The sequence below is a fragment of the Mirounga angustirostris genome, unplaced genomic scaffold (genome assembly GCF_029215605.1).
Source record: "Mirounga angustirostris isolate CCGP_5_RB_7025 unplaced genomic scaffold, mMirAng1.0.hap1 SCAF_14, whole genome shotgun sequence".
NCBI lineage: Eukaryota > Metazoa > Chordata > Mammalia > Carnivora > Phocidae > Mirounga > Mirounga angustirostris.
Genome location: NW_026991722.1, coordinates 66,553,865 through 66,569,473, shown reverse-complemented (window position 1 = coordinate 66,569,473; position 15,609 = coordinate 66,553,865). Strand labels below are relative to the sequence as shown.

At 40.9% G+C, this 15,609-nt stretch overlaps 1 protein-coding gene across 1 annotated transcript in view; it reads left to right on the top strand.

Moving 5' to 3' along the window:
• LOC123852434 (sodium/glucose cotransporter 1-like) overlaps window positions 1–15,609 on the top strand; it is a 59,326-nt gene that overhangs the window by 33,627 nt on the left and 10,090 nt on the right. The window contains 4 exon segments of the mRNA XM_064577682.1: window positions 1,069–1,302; window positions 7,490–7,624; window positions 10,295–10,405; window positions 11,913–12,060. Coding sequence (XP_064433752.1) covers window positions 1,069–1,302; window positions 7,490–7,624; window positions 10,295–10,405; window positions 11,913–12,060 — 628 coding nt within the window.

Below are 15,609 nucleotides of genomic sequence, written 5' to 3'. Positions count from 1 at the left end.
CCAAAATAAAAGGGTTTTTTTTAGTTAGGTAAATGGAATTATGGGTGTTTTTGTGCCTTTTAAAAAATATTTTTCTTTAGGGCACCTGGGTGGCTCAGTCGGTTGAATGGCCAACTCTTGATTTCAGCTCAGGTCATGATCGCAGGGTCCTGGGATTGAGCCCTGTGTCAGGCTCTGGCACTCAGCAGGAAGTCTGCTTAAGGATTCTCTCTCTCCTTCTGACTCCCCCACTCACTCTTTCTCTCTCTCTCTAAAACAAGTAAATCTTTAAAAAATATTTTTTTCTTTAATGTTAAGCTTGTATAACACTTAGGATATTGAGAGATAAATGCCATAGACTATGAAGAAATTTTCAAGTATGACATTTTATAAATATTTTGTTGGCATTGTAGGAAAATGAATATTAATTTGTTTTAATCAAGATTCTTAAGAGAGCTTGTGATAGAACTTTAGTTCAAAACTAGTATAAGCAAATAAGTACCTTCTTGGCTCATGTAAGTAAAAATTCCAGGGGCACACTACCTTCAGTGATGGCTAGATCCAGGGTTCTGAATGAACCAGGTAGACAAGAGAGCTTCAAACTGTTAAACTAGCTTAGAACCCTAAAGAACAGAAGCAGACAATTCTGGTTCCTTAAGCAGAGGACTCCTGGGACAGATTCCAGTAAGCCCAGTTTGGGTCTCATATCTATTCCTGACACATCAGTTGTTGCCCATGGGACAGAGAGCATTGGCCAGGCCTGGGGCATGTGCCAGATTGGAATGGTGGACGGTTTGATGAGGCCCACCTAAGCCACACAGGATGGAATGCAACTGGGAAGAGGGGTTCTGCTACCAGAAGTGGGAGGTGGGGTGTGGGCACACAACCATGATTGTCCACTATACTCATTTCTCTTTGGAAGAGGTGATGTCTTTTCTTAGGCACATATAGTCTTGACTATTTTTCAGTCCATTGTGCTTTTTATACTAGGTACATTCAATGAAACTAGGTCTCACTTTGTAATCTTGGGTCTTCAAACATGCATTACTGTATAGTTTAAGGTACTGATTAATTTTATGGTGTTTTAAGCCTTTCAGAAAGTGGGAGGATACCAGGAGCTATTGCAGAAATACCCAGACAGTAAGGCAAACCTAATCCATGAAGGAAATTGGACTGCCAAGCCGGAATGTTTTATTCCTCGCCTGGATTTTTTCCATATCTTCCAAGATCCCATCACTGGAGACCTCCCATGGCCTGGAATCATCTTTGCCATCTCCACCCTCTCCTTATACTACTGGTGCACTGATCAGGTAACTACACGTGGTGCAGCTAAAGTGACTGCATTGGAGGCTGGTGGTCCTCAGTGCATTCCAGGCTTTCCCAGTCTCTACAACAACAGGCAACAGTTGGCCTGTCTGCACTCAGTGATCAGGGGTCCCTTCCAGTCTTTATTTATTGCCTAAAGAACTTGATAAGAAATTCTGTTTAAAAGGAATTTCACAGCCCCATCTATAACACATCAACTATTTTCATTTTTTTCTTCTTCTTCACTATCATTATCTAAAAAGCACAGTCTTTTTGGAATGTAAAATATGTCAGTTCTCCCCAACTGCATCCATAAATTAAATGCAACCAATCAGTATTTCAGTTGGATTTTTTAAGGACTCAAACTTCTTCTAAAAAAAATGTGGCTCACTATCAATGGTAGATCATTAAATATACTGTGAAATATTCATATAGTGCAAAGGCAATAAAGAAATAAAAAGGAAGTACAGCTACACACAATAATATGGATGATCTTCAAGCTTGATGCCAAATAAAAGAAGCGAGACACAGATGCCTAGGCACTGCATGATTACATTTTTATAAAGTTTACCACAGGCAGTGCTAACTTATGTCATTTAGGAATACACAGTAAGTGGCAAAAAAAAATTATAAAGAAAAGCCAGGAAGAAATAAAGTCATGAAAGCAGTCATTTCTGGAGCAAGGGAAGGGGTTGAGATGAAAAAATAAGTCACATGCGGCAGCATTATTTATAATTACCACAAGGTGGGAAACAACCCAGATGTTCACTCATGAATGAATAAATAGAATGTGTATCCATTCATTGGAATATTATTCAGCCATAAAAAGGAATGAAGTACTACACATGCTATAGCTTGAATGGGTCTCGAAAACATTATTCTAAGTGGAAGAAGCCAGACACAAATGATCATCTATTGTATGATTCCCTTTATACAAAATGTCCAGAGTAGGCAAATCCATAGAGACAGAAATCCAATTAGTGCTTGCCAGGGGCTGGGAGAGGAGAAATGGAGGGGGGCAGCTTAATGAATATGGGTGTTCTTCCGAGGTGATGAAAAGTTTTGAAACTAGAGAGAAGTGGTGATTACGTAAGATTGGGAATGCAATGAAGGCTACTGAATTCTTTAAAATGGTTATTTATATAGTACATGAATTTCACCTCAATTTTTGCAAAAAAAAAAAAAAGAAGAAGAAGAAGAAGAACCACAGAAAGGCTTCTGGGGTACCTGCAATGCTCCATCTGATTTTGGATAGTTGTTATAGTATATGCTCTTAAGGTGCTACAGTGTGCTTTCATGTGTTATATAATGATTTTTAAAAAAAAAGATTTAAACATTTTATGGAAGAAGAAAATGCCACAAATCACTAGCTCAAGTTTGAAACTGAAGAACAAAGGGGGAGAACTTGCCAAACCAGATTTTAAACATCTACAAAGTAGCAGCAATAAATACAGTTTGAAACATCCAAGAATAGACACACAGACTCCTGGAACAGAATAAAGAGGTCAGGCAGATTCTTGTACTTATAGGAATTTAGTATGTATCCAAGAAGGCTTTAGAAATCAATGGGGGGAGATACATACTCTTTGATGTTGTTAGAAGACCTGACTGACTATTAGGAGTAACAACACTTCTCCCCCACCTAACACTTAGTACAAAGGTGGACTTTGGATGGGTTAAAGACTTAAATGTGGAAAGTAAAGCTAGATATTTAAGGGAGGATAACAGAATATTTTTGAGACAGAGTGGGGGGAGTACAAATCATATTGATTTGATCACATTACATATAAGTACTTTTTAATAAAGTACTATAGACAAAATTGACAGATGACAGATTAGAGAAGATTATTAGAAATGTTTATTATGAACAAGAGACTAATAGCAAATCCACAAAAAAAAAAAAGGAGCTCCAGGAGATATGTGGACAAAAGATAATGACAGGCAATTTATTAAAAAGGAAATTCAAACAAGCATATAACCCAGTTATAAGGGAAGTGCAACTTAAAACCACAAGAAGACTGACAAAAATTAGGAAGATTGATAATGCCAAGTTTGGAGAGATTGTGGATGTTTAAGAATCCTCGTGTACTCCTGGTGGAAGTATAGACTGGTGCAATCTATTCTGGAAGGTAATCCAGCAGTATTTGATAAAAGTAAGTATATTGTATTCTGGGCTAGCAGTGGTGTTCCTTGGAAGCTACCTAAAATATCCTCATGCAAGTTCATGATGGACTATATATGAGGCATTGATCACAGTGTTGATTGTGCTTGTTACTCCAAAGTGGGTAGATAAAATGGTGGGGGGGGGCAGTAATACTGTGGAATACTATGCAGTCATAGGAGCAATGGACTAGATGATACATAGCAACACTGATAGGTCTTTAAAATGTAGTGAATGGATGGACAAGAAACAAGATGATATCCAGAGCAGTAGCTCTGGGTTTTTTTAATTTGTATTCCTGCCCATCTATTTATTATATGTTTAATGATGCTACTTTACCTAGAAGATAAGAAAAATCTTTCTATGTTTTTCTTTTCAATTTCTTCTACAACTTTAAAAGTTGCCCCTGGCCTTCCACATCTGACAGTGGGTAAACTAGATTTCCTGAACTACCTCCCAAAACAAAATGTTCTAGTTATACTGGGTAAAATGTAACAAACATCTTTTTATAGTCATAGCAAAGCTCATAAGAAATGAAGAAAATCTCCGGAGACTGAAAAAAACAAAGAACTGAACTTAAGAGAGTTAAGCTGGCGGGAACACTGATGGTGCCCTGACAGCATTTACCAAGCTGGGATTTCCAAAGCTTAGATTTAACTGGCCAGGTGAGAACAGGAGAAAGGCCTTGAGTTCATGAGTATTGAATAGTGAAGGCTGTAACCTCAGTGAAAAGATAGACCAGGAAAATATCTGCCCACTAGCAAGGAGAAACAAAATGCCCCAACCTGAGTCCCAGGAGGAGGAAAGAAGTCTCCCCTGAAGATTCACAAGGTCAAGTTGGCCTTCCTATACATTTGGGGTTTTAATTTAAAGTTTTAACTTAACTTAATTCCCTGTATGGTCAGGGAAACCCCATGGGAAGAAATGAACATAAACTCATCGAAAATTTTTACATACCAACCTGGCTAGAGTAACGGTGGAATTTCCCTGGAGGGATGCACCCTCAACCAAGGTCTTGCAGGATTCCCATAAATAAATGCCTGCTCAACATGAGCCTCTAAACCAAAATTAGAAAATATAGAAGAATCAAACCACCTTGAGCAAGAAACAGCTGAATTAGTACCCCCAAATTTCAGAAAATCAAGGTATTAGATACCAAAAACAAACAAACAAACAAACAAACAAAAAGCATGTTTAAAGAAATAAAAGGAATGCCTTGGTGGCTCAGTCGGTGAAACATCTGCCTTTAGCTCAGGTCATGATCCCAGGGTCCTGGGATCAAGCCCCACGTTGGGATCCTTGCTCAGCGGGGATCCTCCTTCTCCCTCTGCCTGCTGTTCTCTCTCCCTCTCTCTCTCTGTCTCTCTCTATCCCTCTGAAAAATAAATAAATAAAATCTTTTTAAAAATAAAGAAATAAAAATGGAACTGAAAACCTTAACGCCATTCTATCAAAAACAGATATGAAAACTCAAACTTCTAAAAATGAAAACTATGCTCATTGAAATGTGAAACTTAGTAACTGTTAAAATAGCAGATTAAAGGGATGCCTGACTGGCTCGGTGGGAGGAGCACATGACTCTTGATCTCCATCATGAGTCTGAACCCCACATTGGGTGTAGAGATTACTTAAATAAATAAATAAACTTTTAAAAAATAACAGATTAAACACAGCTGAAGGGAAAAAATAGTCATCTGAAAGCAAGAACTGAAAAAATAGCACAAAACTGGAAAGTGTGAAAGAGAAACAAAGTGACATGGAAGAGAGAATCAGGATTAAAATACACCTCATTGGAGTTCCAGAAGAAAAGGAGAGAGAAGCAATATTTTAAGAGAAAGTGGCAGAGAATTTTTACAATTGCTGAAAGAGCAGGAAGCATCAGATTCCAGAATCACAGTGAATCAAGCAGAAATAATTTACAAATCCACACAAAGAAATGGAATGAAACCATAATGAAAGTTCAGAACATCAAAGACGAGGAGAAGACTTTGAAAGGCACCTGAGAGGAAAGATTACTGATAAAAAGAAGACAGTTATGCCAGCAATAAACTTCTCAGCTTCAACAATGTAACCCAAAGGTAGGGGAGTAAAATTTTCAAAGTCATTGAGGAAAATGTCACCTCTAAAGTAAATGCCCAGCTGAGGTCTTATTCATGACCAAGGGCAAAATCAAGACACAACCTTCCCTAAAGAAGGACTGAAAGATGTAAATAAAGAAAAAGGAAATACTCATGAGCAAGAAGGAATAGTTAGCAAAGATGTTAACAGGTACATGAGCAAATGGGCTGAAAAATAATAATTACAAATACAAGAAGTGAAAAACAGGACAAAACTAAAATATTGTACCACTGTTTGGAGTTAAATCTGTCTGTGGACTCTAAATTGTTCAGAAGGGTGAGGATGTTGATTTACTTTAGACTCGAAATTGTGTCTATGTGAAAATTTTAAGGGTCATTATTAAAAACACAGAAGTAGTCAGGTGCCTGGGTGGCTCAGTCGGTTAAGCGTCCAACTCTTGATTTCGGCTCAGGTCATGATGTCAGGGTCATGAGATCGAGGCCCGCGTTGAGCTCCACACTCAGCGTGGAGTCTGCTTGAGATTCTCTCTCTCCCTCCCCTCTCTGCCCTCCCCCACCTCAACTAACTAAATAAATAAATCTTTTAAAAAAAACACAGAAGTGGAATATATAACTTCTAACTAGTACAGAAAATGACTTAAGAAAAATTATTAATTAAAAGAGAGGCAAACAAACTGATGAAAGGAAAATTGTTAACTTTCGCCCACTACCATTTTAAACAATAATCCTCTCCTTGCCCCACTTTGTAATATATGACAATATACAACAGTGCTTAGAGCTTTCTACATGGGATTTCTACATTGCCTTTATAATCACCCTTCCCTCAGAACGAGAGTCACATTTCTGCCCTTGCCCTACTCCTTCATCCCCTCCCTTGAGAGACCATCTCTTATGTGCATGGGACTAAGCAAAGACCAGGAAGTGCAGCCTGGCTGGCCACCCCTACCTGCTCTGCAGAAGCCCAAGTACACTGAGCCGTTAGCAACAGGATGCCAGTGGACCTCTCAAGAAGCAGTACCTAGTGCTTGAGGAGAACCACTTTGGGGTTCTTCCTCCTGGTATTAAAATGATGCACTTGAAAAATAAAGAAAACCTAAAGAGGAAAATGACAGTCCTGCCTGTTAATTTCACCATGCCAGCGTGAATCCCTATTATGTCAGTTTATTCCTGTGCACTTTTTTCTCAGTGTAGAGTCTCAGTGTATAGGCTGCTGTTGTATCCTGTATGCCTCTTAGTTACTATCACACTGTGAGCACTTTTCCCATTATCTAAATTTTCTTCAGAAACATACTTTTAGTACATACATAATATTGCATTGTTGTGATGCACTGGACCATGTCTTTATGCACTTTCTTAAATGCTTCTCCACCTGCCAGCTATACCGTTCTCTTCGGCCTGAGCGCACACTGCTTATGGTAGGAGCACCATGAAATGGGTTGTGAAACATCTCCTAGGAGATTTTGCATCTGAAATGTCTATACTAGTTCATTTCAATTTAGATGAATGAAGTCAGTCCCAGTTCTAAAAACTCTTTATGGGCCAGGGACCCACCTTTGCTTTGATTGATGTCACAAGGACCCTCTTCCTTCTGCCTGGCAGGGGCAGTCTCTGGCCTCTAGGAGGGAGTCTTGTCCTTGCCAGGGGACAGCTTGTAAGCACTGTGCCTCCGTAATTGGTGTGCAGTGCTAACAATGAGGCCAAGGTCATGCACGCCATTCCCATCCCCTCAGGCAACTGTGCACTGAGCAAAACATGCTCATTGGTCACATGTGCCTCCCCTGGCCCTGGATGCCCTGGAGATGCCTGGATGATTGGGGTGAGCAGCTCAGCAAAAACCCACCAGAGGGCACATCCTGCTGCCGCAGCAGGTCACAACTGTCCTGTCACTGTGCTGAGGTGGCCCAGGCTTGATGCACTCTGCTAGAGCCATCACCCCCTCCCTCACCCATCTGTGTTTCCTTGGCAGATTTTTGTCCACGATGCCTGGCAGGGAAGAACATGTCTCACGTGAAAGGCGGCTGCGTCCTTTGTGGGTGCCTGAAGCTGCTGCCCATGTTCAGCATAGTGATGCTGGGAATGATCAGCCATGTCTTGTTCCTGGGTAAATCCTTAATTCTGATGTGTTCACACTGATCAACTTCTCTTTTCTTAAGAGAGACCTTAGAGAGTATTTGGGGTCATCAGGCCTCCCACAGTATGGGGATTGAGATGCCCCAGATTGCTTTCAAGGGAGCTAAAGGGTTCAGATTAAGAGTGCAGCCAAACAGAAGTCTGGCAGAGACCATGGATGTAGGTGGCAAGACAGAAATTCCATGAGAGAAGTTCAGATAGGGAAGAGCCAACCAATGTTCCATGCAGCCAGAGCCCAGTCTCTGCCAGGGCTTGGAGGCACAATCTGCAGGAAGGTTACTTGCTCCCCTTGAATTGTGTGCATCAGCATGGCACACGTGCCAGGCACTGTGCTGGGGACCTGACAGATGCTGTCACTGCTCACTCAGACCTTGAGGTGGGCTTTTGTAGCCTCATTGAACAGATGAGGAATGTCAGAGGGGGAGCTCAAGGTAAACCCCCAAAGTGGGTCTGACTCAGGCCCATGTTCCTTCCATTAACTGCTAGCAAAATATCTCTGTTTCCCTTAATGAGCTATCATAACTCTGTGGATATATCTCATTCCCATTTCAACCTAGTTTTACTAGCTGTACTGTCTCTCAGGGTATCTGGTTTGTTTATTCATTAAACCTACATGGAGCACTTTTTCTGATAGGTGCAGCCACGGGGACAAAGCAGGTGGCTTCCATGGGAGTCTTCTGCTGCTGAACTTTGACAAGGCCAAACAGAATGTAAAACACTGGTTACTGCTAAGTAATATGTGTAGGAGACATCTCTAAGCCTATTTCATCCTTCAGTCTGCCCCAAGACATGCCTCTTTTTTTTTTTTTAAGATTTTATTTATTTATTTGACAGAGAGAGACACAGCGAAAGAGGAACACAAGCAGGGGGAGTGGGAGAGGGAGAAGCAGGCTTCCCACCGAGCAGGGAGCCCGATGCGGGGCTCGATCCCAGGACTCTGGGATCGTGACCTGAGCCGAAGGCAGACGCTTAACGACTGAGCCACCCAGGCGCCCCATGCCTCTTTTTTTTAATCCTAACTCCCTTCCAGCTTTAACAGAGAGAAAGGCTTTGTTTCAACATTCCCAGATTTGGTCTTTGGCTGCCAGGTGGCATTTTGGGATGCCTCCTCATAGGTTAGGAAATATGCTATTGTGCTCTCTAGGACCCCCAGAGTGCCCTGGGCTTTGCAGACCTGCCTCCCCACCCCACCCTACCGCACTCCACAGCACGGATCGCCCTACTCACTGAGGAAGGAGACCCGACAGAATCATATGTACCTTGGACTCTAGAGAGGAAGCTGCTAAGGGAGGGGGGAAAGAAAGAGTGGGTTTCAAGAACCCAGACTCTCTCCAGCCTTCTGACCAAGGGGTGAACAGAGTTGATGGAATGCACTGATGGGGAGCCCTTAGGGTGAGAAGAACCTGGAACCACTTGTCTCTAACCCTCAGAAATGGCCAGACTCACATATCCATTTGCACATGCCAGGTGTATAAAGCCAGAAAGCCATTTATCACGGAAGCTTGGCACCTGTCCATGTTCCTGGAAGAGTATGCTTTTCCAATAACCAAAATGCTCTTGGCCCTAGATTCTGGGTCTCTCCCCTGGCCAGAGCTGGGGGCCAGACACTGCCAACTGCCAATGTGTGATTCTCAAAATCTGGTTTTCCATGTAGGCCACTGTATTATTTGGGGTTCTTGGTTGAACATGATATGTACCTTTTTAGCTCCTCTTCCTTCAGAGCTAGTGTTACCCTCAGGCCATCTGGTGGCAAGGTGGTTGCCAGCAGCACCAGGCCTCTATCCCACAAGCTCAACAACTCCCACCAAGTGTTTCCTTCCCCAGCTGTTCCAGCAAAAATTCCAGATGAGTCTTAGTGAACTCACTTGAGTGATAGGGACCGGTCATTGTGGTCAAGGAGAAGGAATTTCCAGAATGGCCAGGCCTGGTTCCTGGGCCCTTCTTACACTACCCCAAGTGTCACGGAGGTTCTGTTACCCAAAGTAGGAGGCAAGGAGAGTGGGCAGATGTAAATGGATGCAGCTGCCCCTGAGTTTTTAGTCTTCCTCAAAATGTTTGGTAACCAGTGCTTAAGCTGGAGAACTGTCCCCAGTCAAATAGCTTGCTCTACCCATAAACCAGGGCAATATCCTGCTTTTTCGTCATCTAAGTTGATTTGTCGTTTTGGGGTTTTTTTCTCAGATGGTAACTTTATATCCCTAATTTAAGCTCCTGAAGGACATATCACATTCACTCCCTTTACATCCCTTTGTCCAGAATTTCTTCCCAAATACTCTAAAGTAACACCCCTATGAAGGCTAAGCAAGTAAGGTTATGGGTTGCTCACACATTAATAGGGGATGAATAATCTGTCTGCTTTCCTGATACCCAGTGGCGGTCCCTGAAAGGCTTGTCTAGGTCACATTGACATGCTTGGGGTCAAGCAGTAAATTGGTAGAAGCACTGATTCATCTGGCTCCTAGGCACCTAATTCCCAGCCCCGAGCTCTTGAGGAGTGTGTAGGATCATGAATTGGAGCAGTCACCAGTAGATCAAGAATCTGACATCCACACAGGATTGCCCACTTTGCTTCCCTTTCCCTCCACTCAGATTTTAGAGCTCTAAGGCTGACACATTGGTATGACTGTGATCTCTCTTACAGATAAAGTGGCATGTGTTGTACCTTCAATATGTGAGAAGTACTGCGGCATCAGAACTGGGTGCAGCTCCATCGCCTACCCAGTGCTGGTGGTAGAGCTGCTGCCTGAACCATCTCTTACCTTCTCTTACCTTCTCTTACCCCACGATCTGTGTCCCCATTGGAGCCTGTGCCCTCAGTCTTTAAGTGGATGGTTAGGAGCAAAGGAGCTGAGGGTGGCTTATCTACCAGGCAGCTCATCTTTCTGGGTAGAAATGTTGGCTGTGCAGTAGGGGGGATATCAGTGATGTAAAGGGAGTCTCGCTTGCCCTAAGGGAAGGAGCCGGGCCTCCTCCCTCTTCATTTCTCACACACTCACACAAGGTGCACATGCTCTCACACAGCCTGTGCCCACAATTTGCATTGTTCACTTCCCAGGCTTAGCTCGTGCCTTTGCACATTCATTCCACTGGAGGGCTCCACTCTGTGCTAGACATGGTCCTAAGCCATGAGAATGCATTGATGAGCAAGACGTAGTCCCGCTCTCACAGAGCTCATGTCCAGTGGGGGCCTCGAGAGATGGGTAGCTCACCACCAGGGAGATGGCTTTCACTGCAGATTGACAGTGAGCATTGGTATGACACATTGGTATGCATTCATCTCAGCTGTTTCCCCAAATCCCAGAGAAAAGGCCAAACAAAGAGTATCATTTTTTTTAATCCCGCATTAACTCTGAAGACCAATAGGAGCTCTAGAGATCAAAGTTGAAACATTTCCATAAAAATCCAGTAGAGATGGGAATCTGACCCAAGGAAATGCCCACGGTTCAGAAAGGAAGTTGTCCACGTTCTGCAGCTAAGCCTGTCCTTGAGCACCCTGGGCTTTGAGTGAGGGTAGGCTGCAGGGCACTTGAAAGGAAGTAGATGCAAGGACACCAGCCTTTGCCTGGCCAAGTAGCCCACCGAATACAGTGGGGGGCCTTGCTGCTGTGGGCCTCCAGCTCGGGCCCCAGTTACCCTCTACCCTTAGGCTCAACCATCAATACATAGAAATCTCTCTGTGGAGCAAAGTCTCTGCAGTATGGCAGCCTTTCAGGTGAAAATACTAGATTGTTATGTTTATAGTTCACACTTCACGAGTGCTTGCTCTCTGTTAAGCATTATGTTAACCCATCTGCTTAATTTATCTTAATCTTAATAACAGCCCTGTGTGGGAGGTACCTTTATGCCCACTTTACAGATGAGGACACTGAGGCACAAGGAGTCACATCCCTTGCCTCCATTCCAAACCTTCTCTGAACCTCTGACTTCTCGTGTGTACAAGTGGGGGCAGCAATGGTGCCCATCTCACAGGGCTGTAGGGAGGATCCTACAGGCTAATGCCTAAGGAAATAATCTGGCACAAAGTAACCACTCAAGAGATATCAGCTCTCCTTATTACATAAAGACACAGCAGGAAACTAGCAAGTCTCATCAAGAAGCAAGGACAAATGTAATGCTTTAATCTATCTTAGATGGAATGCCACTCCAAATAAAATTTGAATGTTTTGTAGTATGTAGAAAAGTGCCTTAGGAGGCCTAAGGCATCTCCTGGCATAGCCAGAGAGCTGGAGGTCCAGAAAATGTCCCTTCTCTTCCAGACATACGAGGCTTGATGCTGTCCGCACTATGGGCCTCTCTCATGTCCTCCTTGACTTCTATTTTCAACTGTGCCAGAGCCCTGTTCACAATGGACATCTATAACCAGATTCGGCCTATGGCCACTGAAAAGGAGCTCATGGTAACAGGAAGGTGAAGGACTCCTCTAACCGCACTAGTTACTGCTGTCAATGAAAACAATGCCCACCAGAAGGGATTATGTGAAAAATTTAGGCTATCATACTGTATGTAGAATTATCTTGTTTAAATACGGTATGGTTGTACTTTTTTCCCGCGGTTCTGCAATGAAGATGTGTTGTTTTTATAATCACAAAGAAACATGTTTCCATTTGGGAAAAAAATAAGTAATAATCACAATGATTTAAAAAATGCTAGCATTTTTTAATATACCCCCCAAAATAGTCCTGTGGGGAAATTTACATAATTATCTCATTGTCTCATTTAGTCCTCATGACAACCTTTAAAGGTAAGTTTCACTGTTCTTATTCTCATTGTACCAATGTGGGGGAAGTTGCTCAGAGGAGGAAATTGGTCTACCTGAGATCACATAGTATAAGTAGGAGAACGTGTCCATGTCAGGGCCATGCTGTTAACCATGATGCCACATGGCACCATGCTAGCATGGAGTGGGGGGTGTATATGTATAAAACATGGTTCCTGGCTTTATTCCATAGGGTTTCACATTGGCTGCCCACAGACCACATCTGGCACACACACATTTAACTTGGCCTACATTATATCTGAGATACTTCTTTTATCTCACATCAGGGTGCATATTGTTCATTTATTTAATCTGTCTAACCCCTGCATTTGTGTTTGTTTTACATGTGATTAGCACTCCATAGTTTAAAATCACTTTTCTGGGGCGCCTGGGTGGCTCAGTTGGTTAAGCAACTGCCTTCGGCTCAGGTCATGATCCTGGAGTCCCGGGATCGAGTCCCGCATCGGGCTCCCTGCTCGGCAGGGAGTCTGCTTCTCCCTCTCCCACTCCCCGTTTGTGTTCCCTCTCTCGCTGTGTCTTTCTCTGTCAAATAAATAAATAAAATCTTTTTAAAAAATCACTTTTCTGAGAAATTTTAAGAAACAGGTACCAGTTTTATTTAAATTGTTATAACATGGGGAGAAAAAAAGAAGACTTAAATTCATTTTATGAGACTCAAGAAATTTATGCAGCCAAGCCTAACAAAAATAGCACCAAAAATTACAACTAAAGACTAATCTCACTTTTATATACCAATGCAAAAATTGTAAATAAGATATTAGACACAGATCTAACAATATATCAGAAGAATGTTAAAAGAATGGTATCACATTACCAATTGGGACTTTCTTCCAGAAATACAAGATTGTTCAATATTAGGAAATGTAGTAATATAACTCACCATATTAATAATCAAAAGTAAAATCATGTGTATCTATTCCCAGATGATGAAAAAGTATTTGGTAAAATAGATAACTTTCAATATGATAAAACATGTCTAGATCACCCTAAAACCCAATATCATGCCTAATGAAGGAACTAGAAAGGAAGAGGCAAGAATGCCCTCCCTTACCACTATGTTTATACTAATAATATATATAAGAAAATCAACAGGTGAAGTTAGCTGACTAGGTCTTTAAAATAACCATGACTGGGTACCTGCGTGGCTCAGTTGGTTAAGCGACTGCCTTTGGCTCAGGTGATGATCCCGGAATCCCAGGATTGAGTCCCACGTCAGGCTCCCTGCTCAGCAGGGAGTCTGCTTCTCCCTCTGACCCTACCCCCTCTTGGGCTCTCTCTCTCACTCTGTTTCTCTCTCAAATAAATAAATAAAATATTTTTTAAAAATAAATAAATAAAAATAAATAAAATAACCATGACTAACATATACAAGAAAATAGAGGGGAAAGTGTACAAAACAGATGAAAAACTTGAGAATTTTGCCAGATAATTAAAATTTATAAAAATGAACAGGTTTTTCTAGAATTGAAAAGTAAATAATCTGAAACTAAGAACTCAATGGATGGGTTAACAACTGATTGGATATAGCAGATGACATGATTAATGGATTGGCACTGGATCAAATGACAATATCAAAACCGAACCACACACACAGAAAGAAGATATATGTGGAATGCAATCAGAATAATAATATATACGACATTGGAATCACAGAAAGAGAGGAACAGTTTGGGTAGAAGCAATTTTGAAAAGATAATGGCCAAGAATTTTCCAAAACTGATGGATAGTTATTCAGAGATTCAACAAGTTCCACAAATTATGAGTAGGATAAGTAAAAAGGAAACCATACCTGAACTACATTATAGTGAAACTGCTGAAAATTGAAAATAAAGAGAAAACCTGTAGAGCAGTGAGAGGAAAATAAATCACACTACCTTCAAGAGAGCACTGAAGAGACTGATAGCAGAATTTCCAACAGAAACTATAAAAGCCAGAAGACAATGGAATGACACGTTCAAGTGCTACGGGGGAAAAAAACCTGCCAATGTAGAATCCAACACCCATCAAAAATATTCTCCAAAATGAAAATGAAGTAATATATTTTCAGATAAACACAAGTTGTGAGAATTTATTACATTAGATTTTCAGTGTAAGAAATACCAAAGGGAGTTCTTCCAGCTGAAGGAAGATAATCCAGATAAAAGAATTGAACTTCAGAGAAGAATGAAGAACACCAGAAAGAGTAAATATGTGGGAAATATAAATGCATATTAGCTGTTGAAAACATCAAAAGGAAAAAAAATGTCTATGGAATTTATAACATATGGAAGCAAAATGTAATAAGAATAGCAGAGAAAATGAGCAGAGGCTAAATGGAACTTAAATATTCTCAGGTTCTAGAATTATTTGGGATGTGGTAAAAAATAAAACTTGTACCAGACTATGATATAACAAGGGTGCATGTAATCTAATCTCTAGACTGAGCAATAAAAGAATAGTTCAAAAATGTTTAACTGACAACTTGTTTAAAGAAAAATATGAAATAACTCATAAAATATTTGATTAGCCCTCAAGAAATCAAAAGGATTAAAAGAATAAAAGAACATAAAAGGTAGGTCAAATAAAAAAAACAAATAAGAGGATGGCATATATAAACCCGATTATATCAGTAATTTCATGAAAAGTAAGTAGACTAAACACCTGAGTTAAAATGTTGAGATTATCAGACTATTAAAAAAAAAACAAAACTATATCCTGCTTAGAAGAGACACCTTTTCTCCAGTTTTATTGAGATATAATTGACATATAATATTGTATTAAGTTTAAGCTGTATAACATACTTTGGTATATACATAGATTGTGAAATGATCACCACAATACGTTTAGTTAATATGCATCACCACACATAGTTACAAACTTTTTTCTGGTGATGAGAATTTTTTAAATCCACCGTCTTAGCAACTTCCAAATATACAATATAGTGTTGCTAACTATAATCACCATTCTGTACATTACATCCCCAGAAGTTATTTTTCTTAAAATTGGAAGCTTGAACTTTTTAACCTCCTTTATCCATATCCTCTCTGCCTCTGCAGTGTCCAATCTGCTGTCTGTTTCTAGGAGTTTTTTTTTTTATTCCACATATAATTGAGATCATACAGTATTTGTCTTCCTCTGTCTGATTGATTTTACTTAGCATAATGCCCTCAAGGTCCATCCATGTTTCTTTCTTTTTTGTG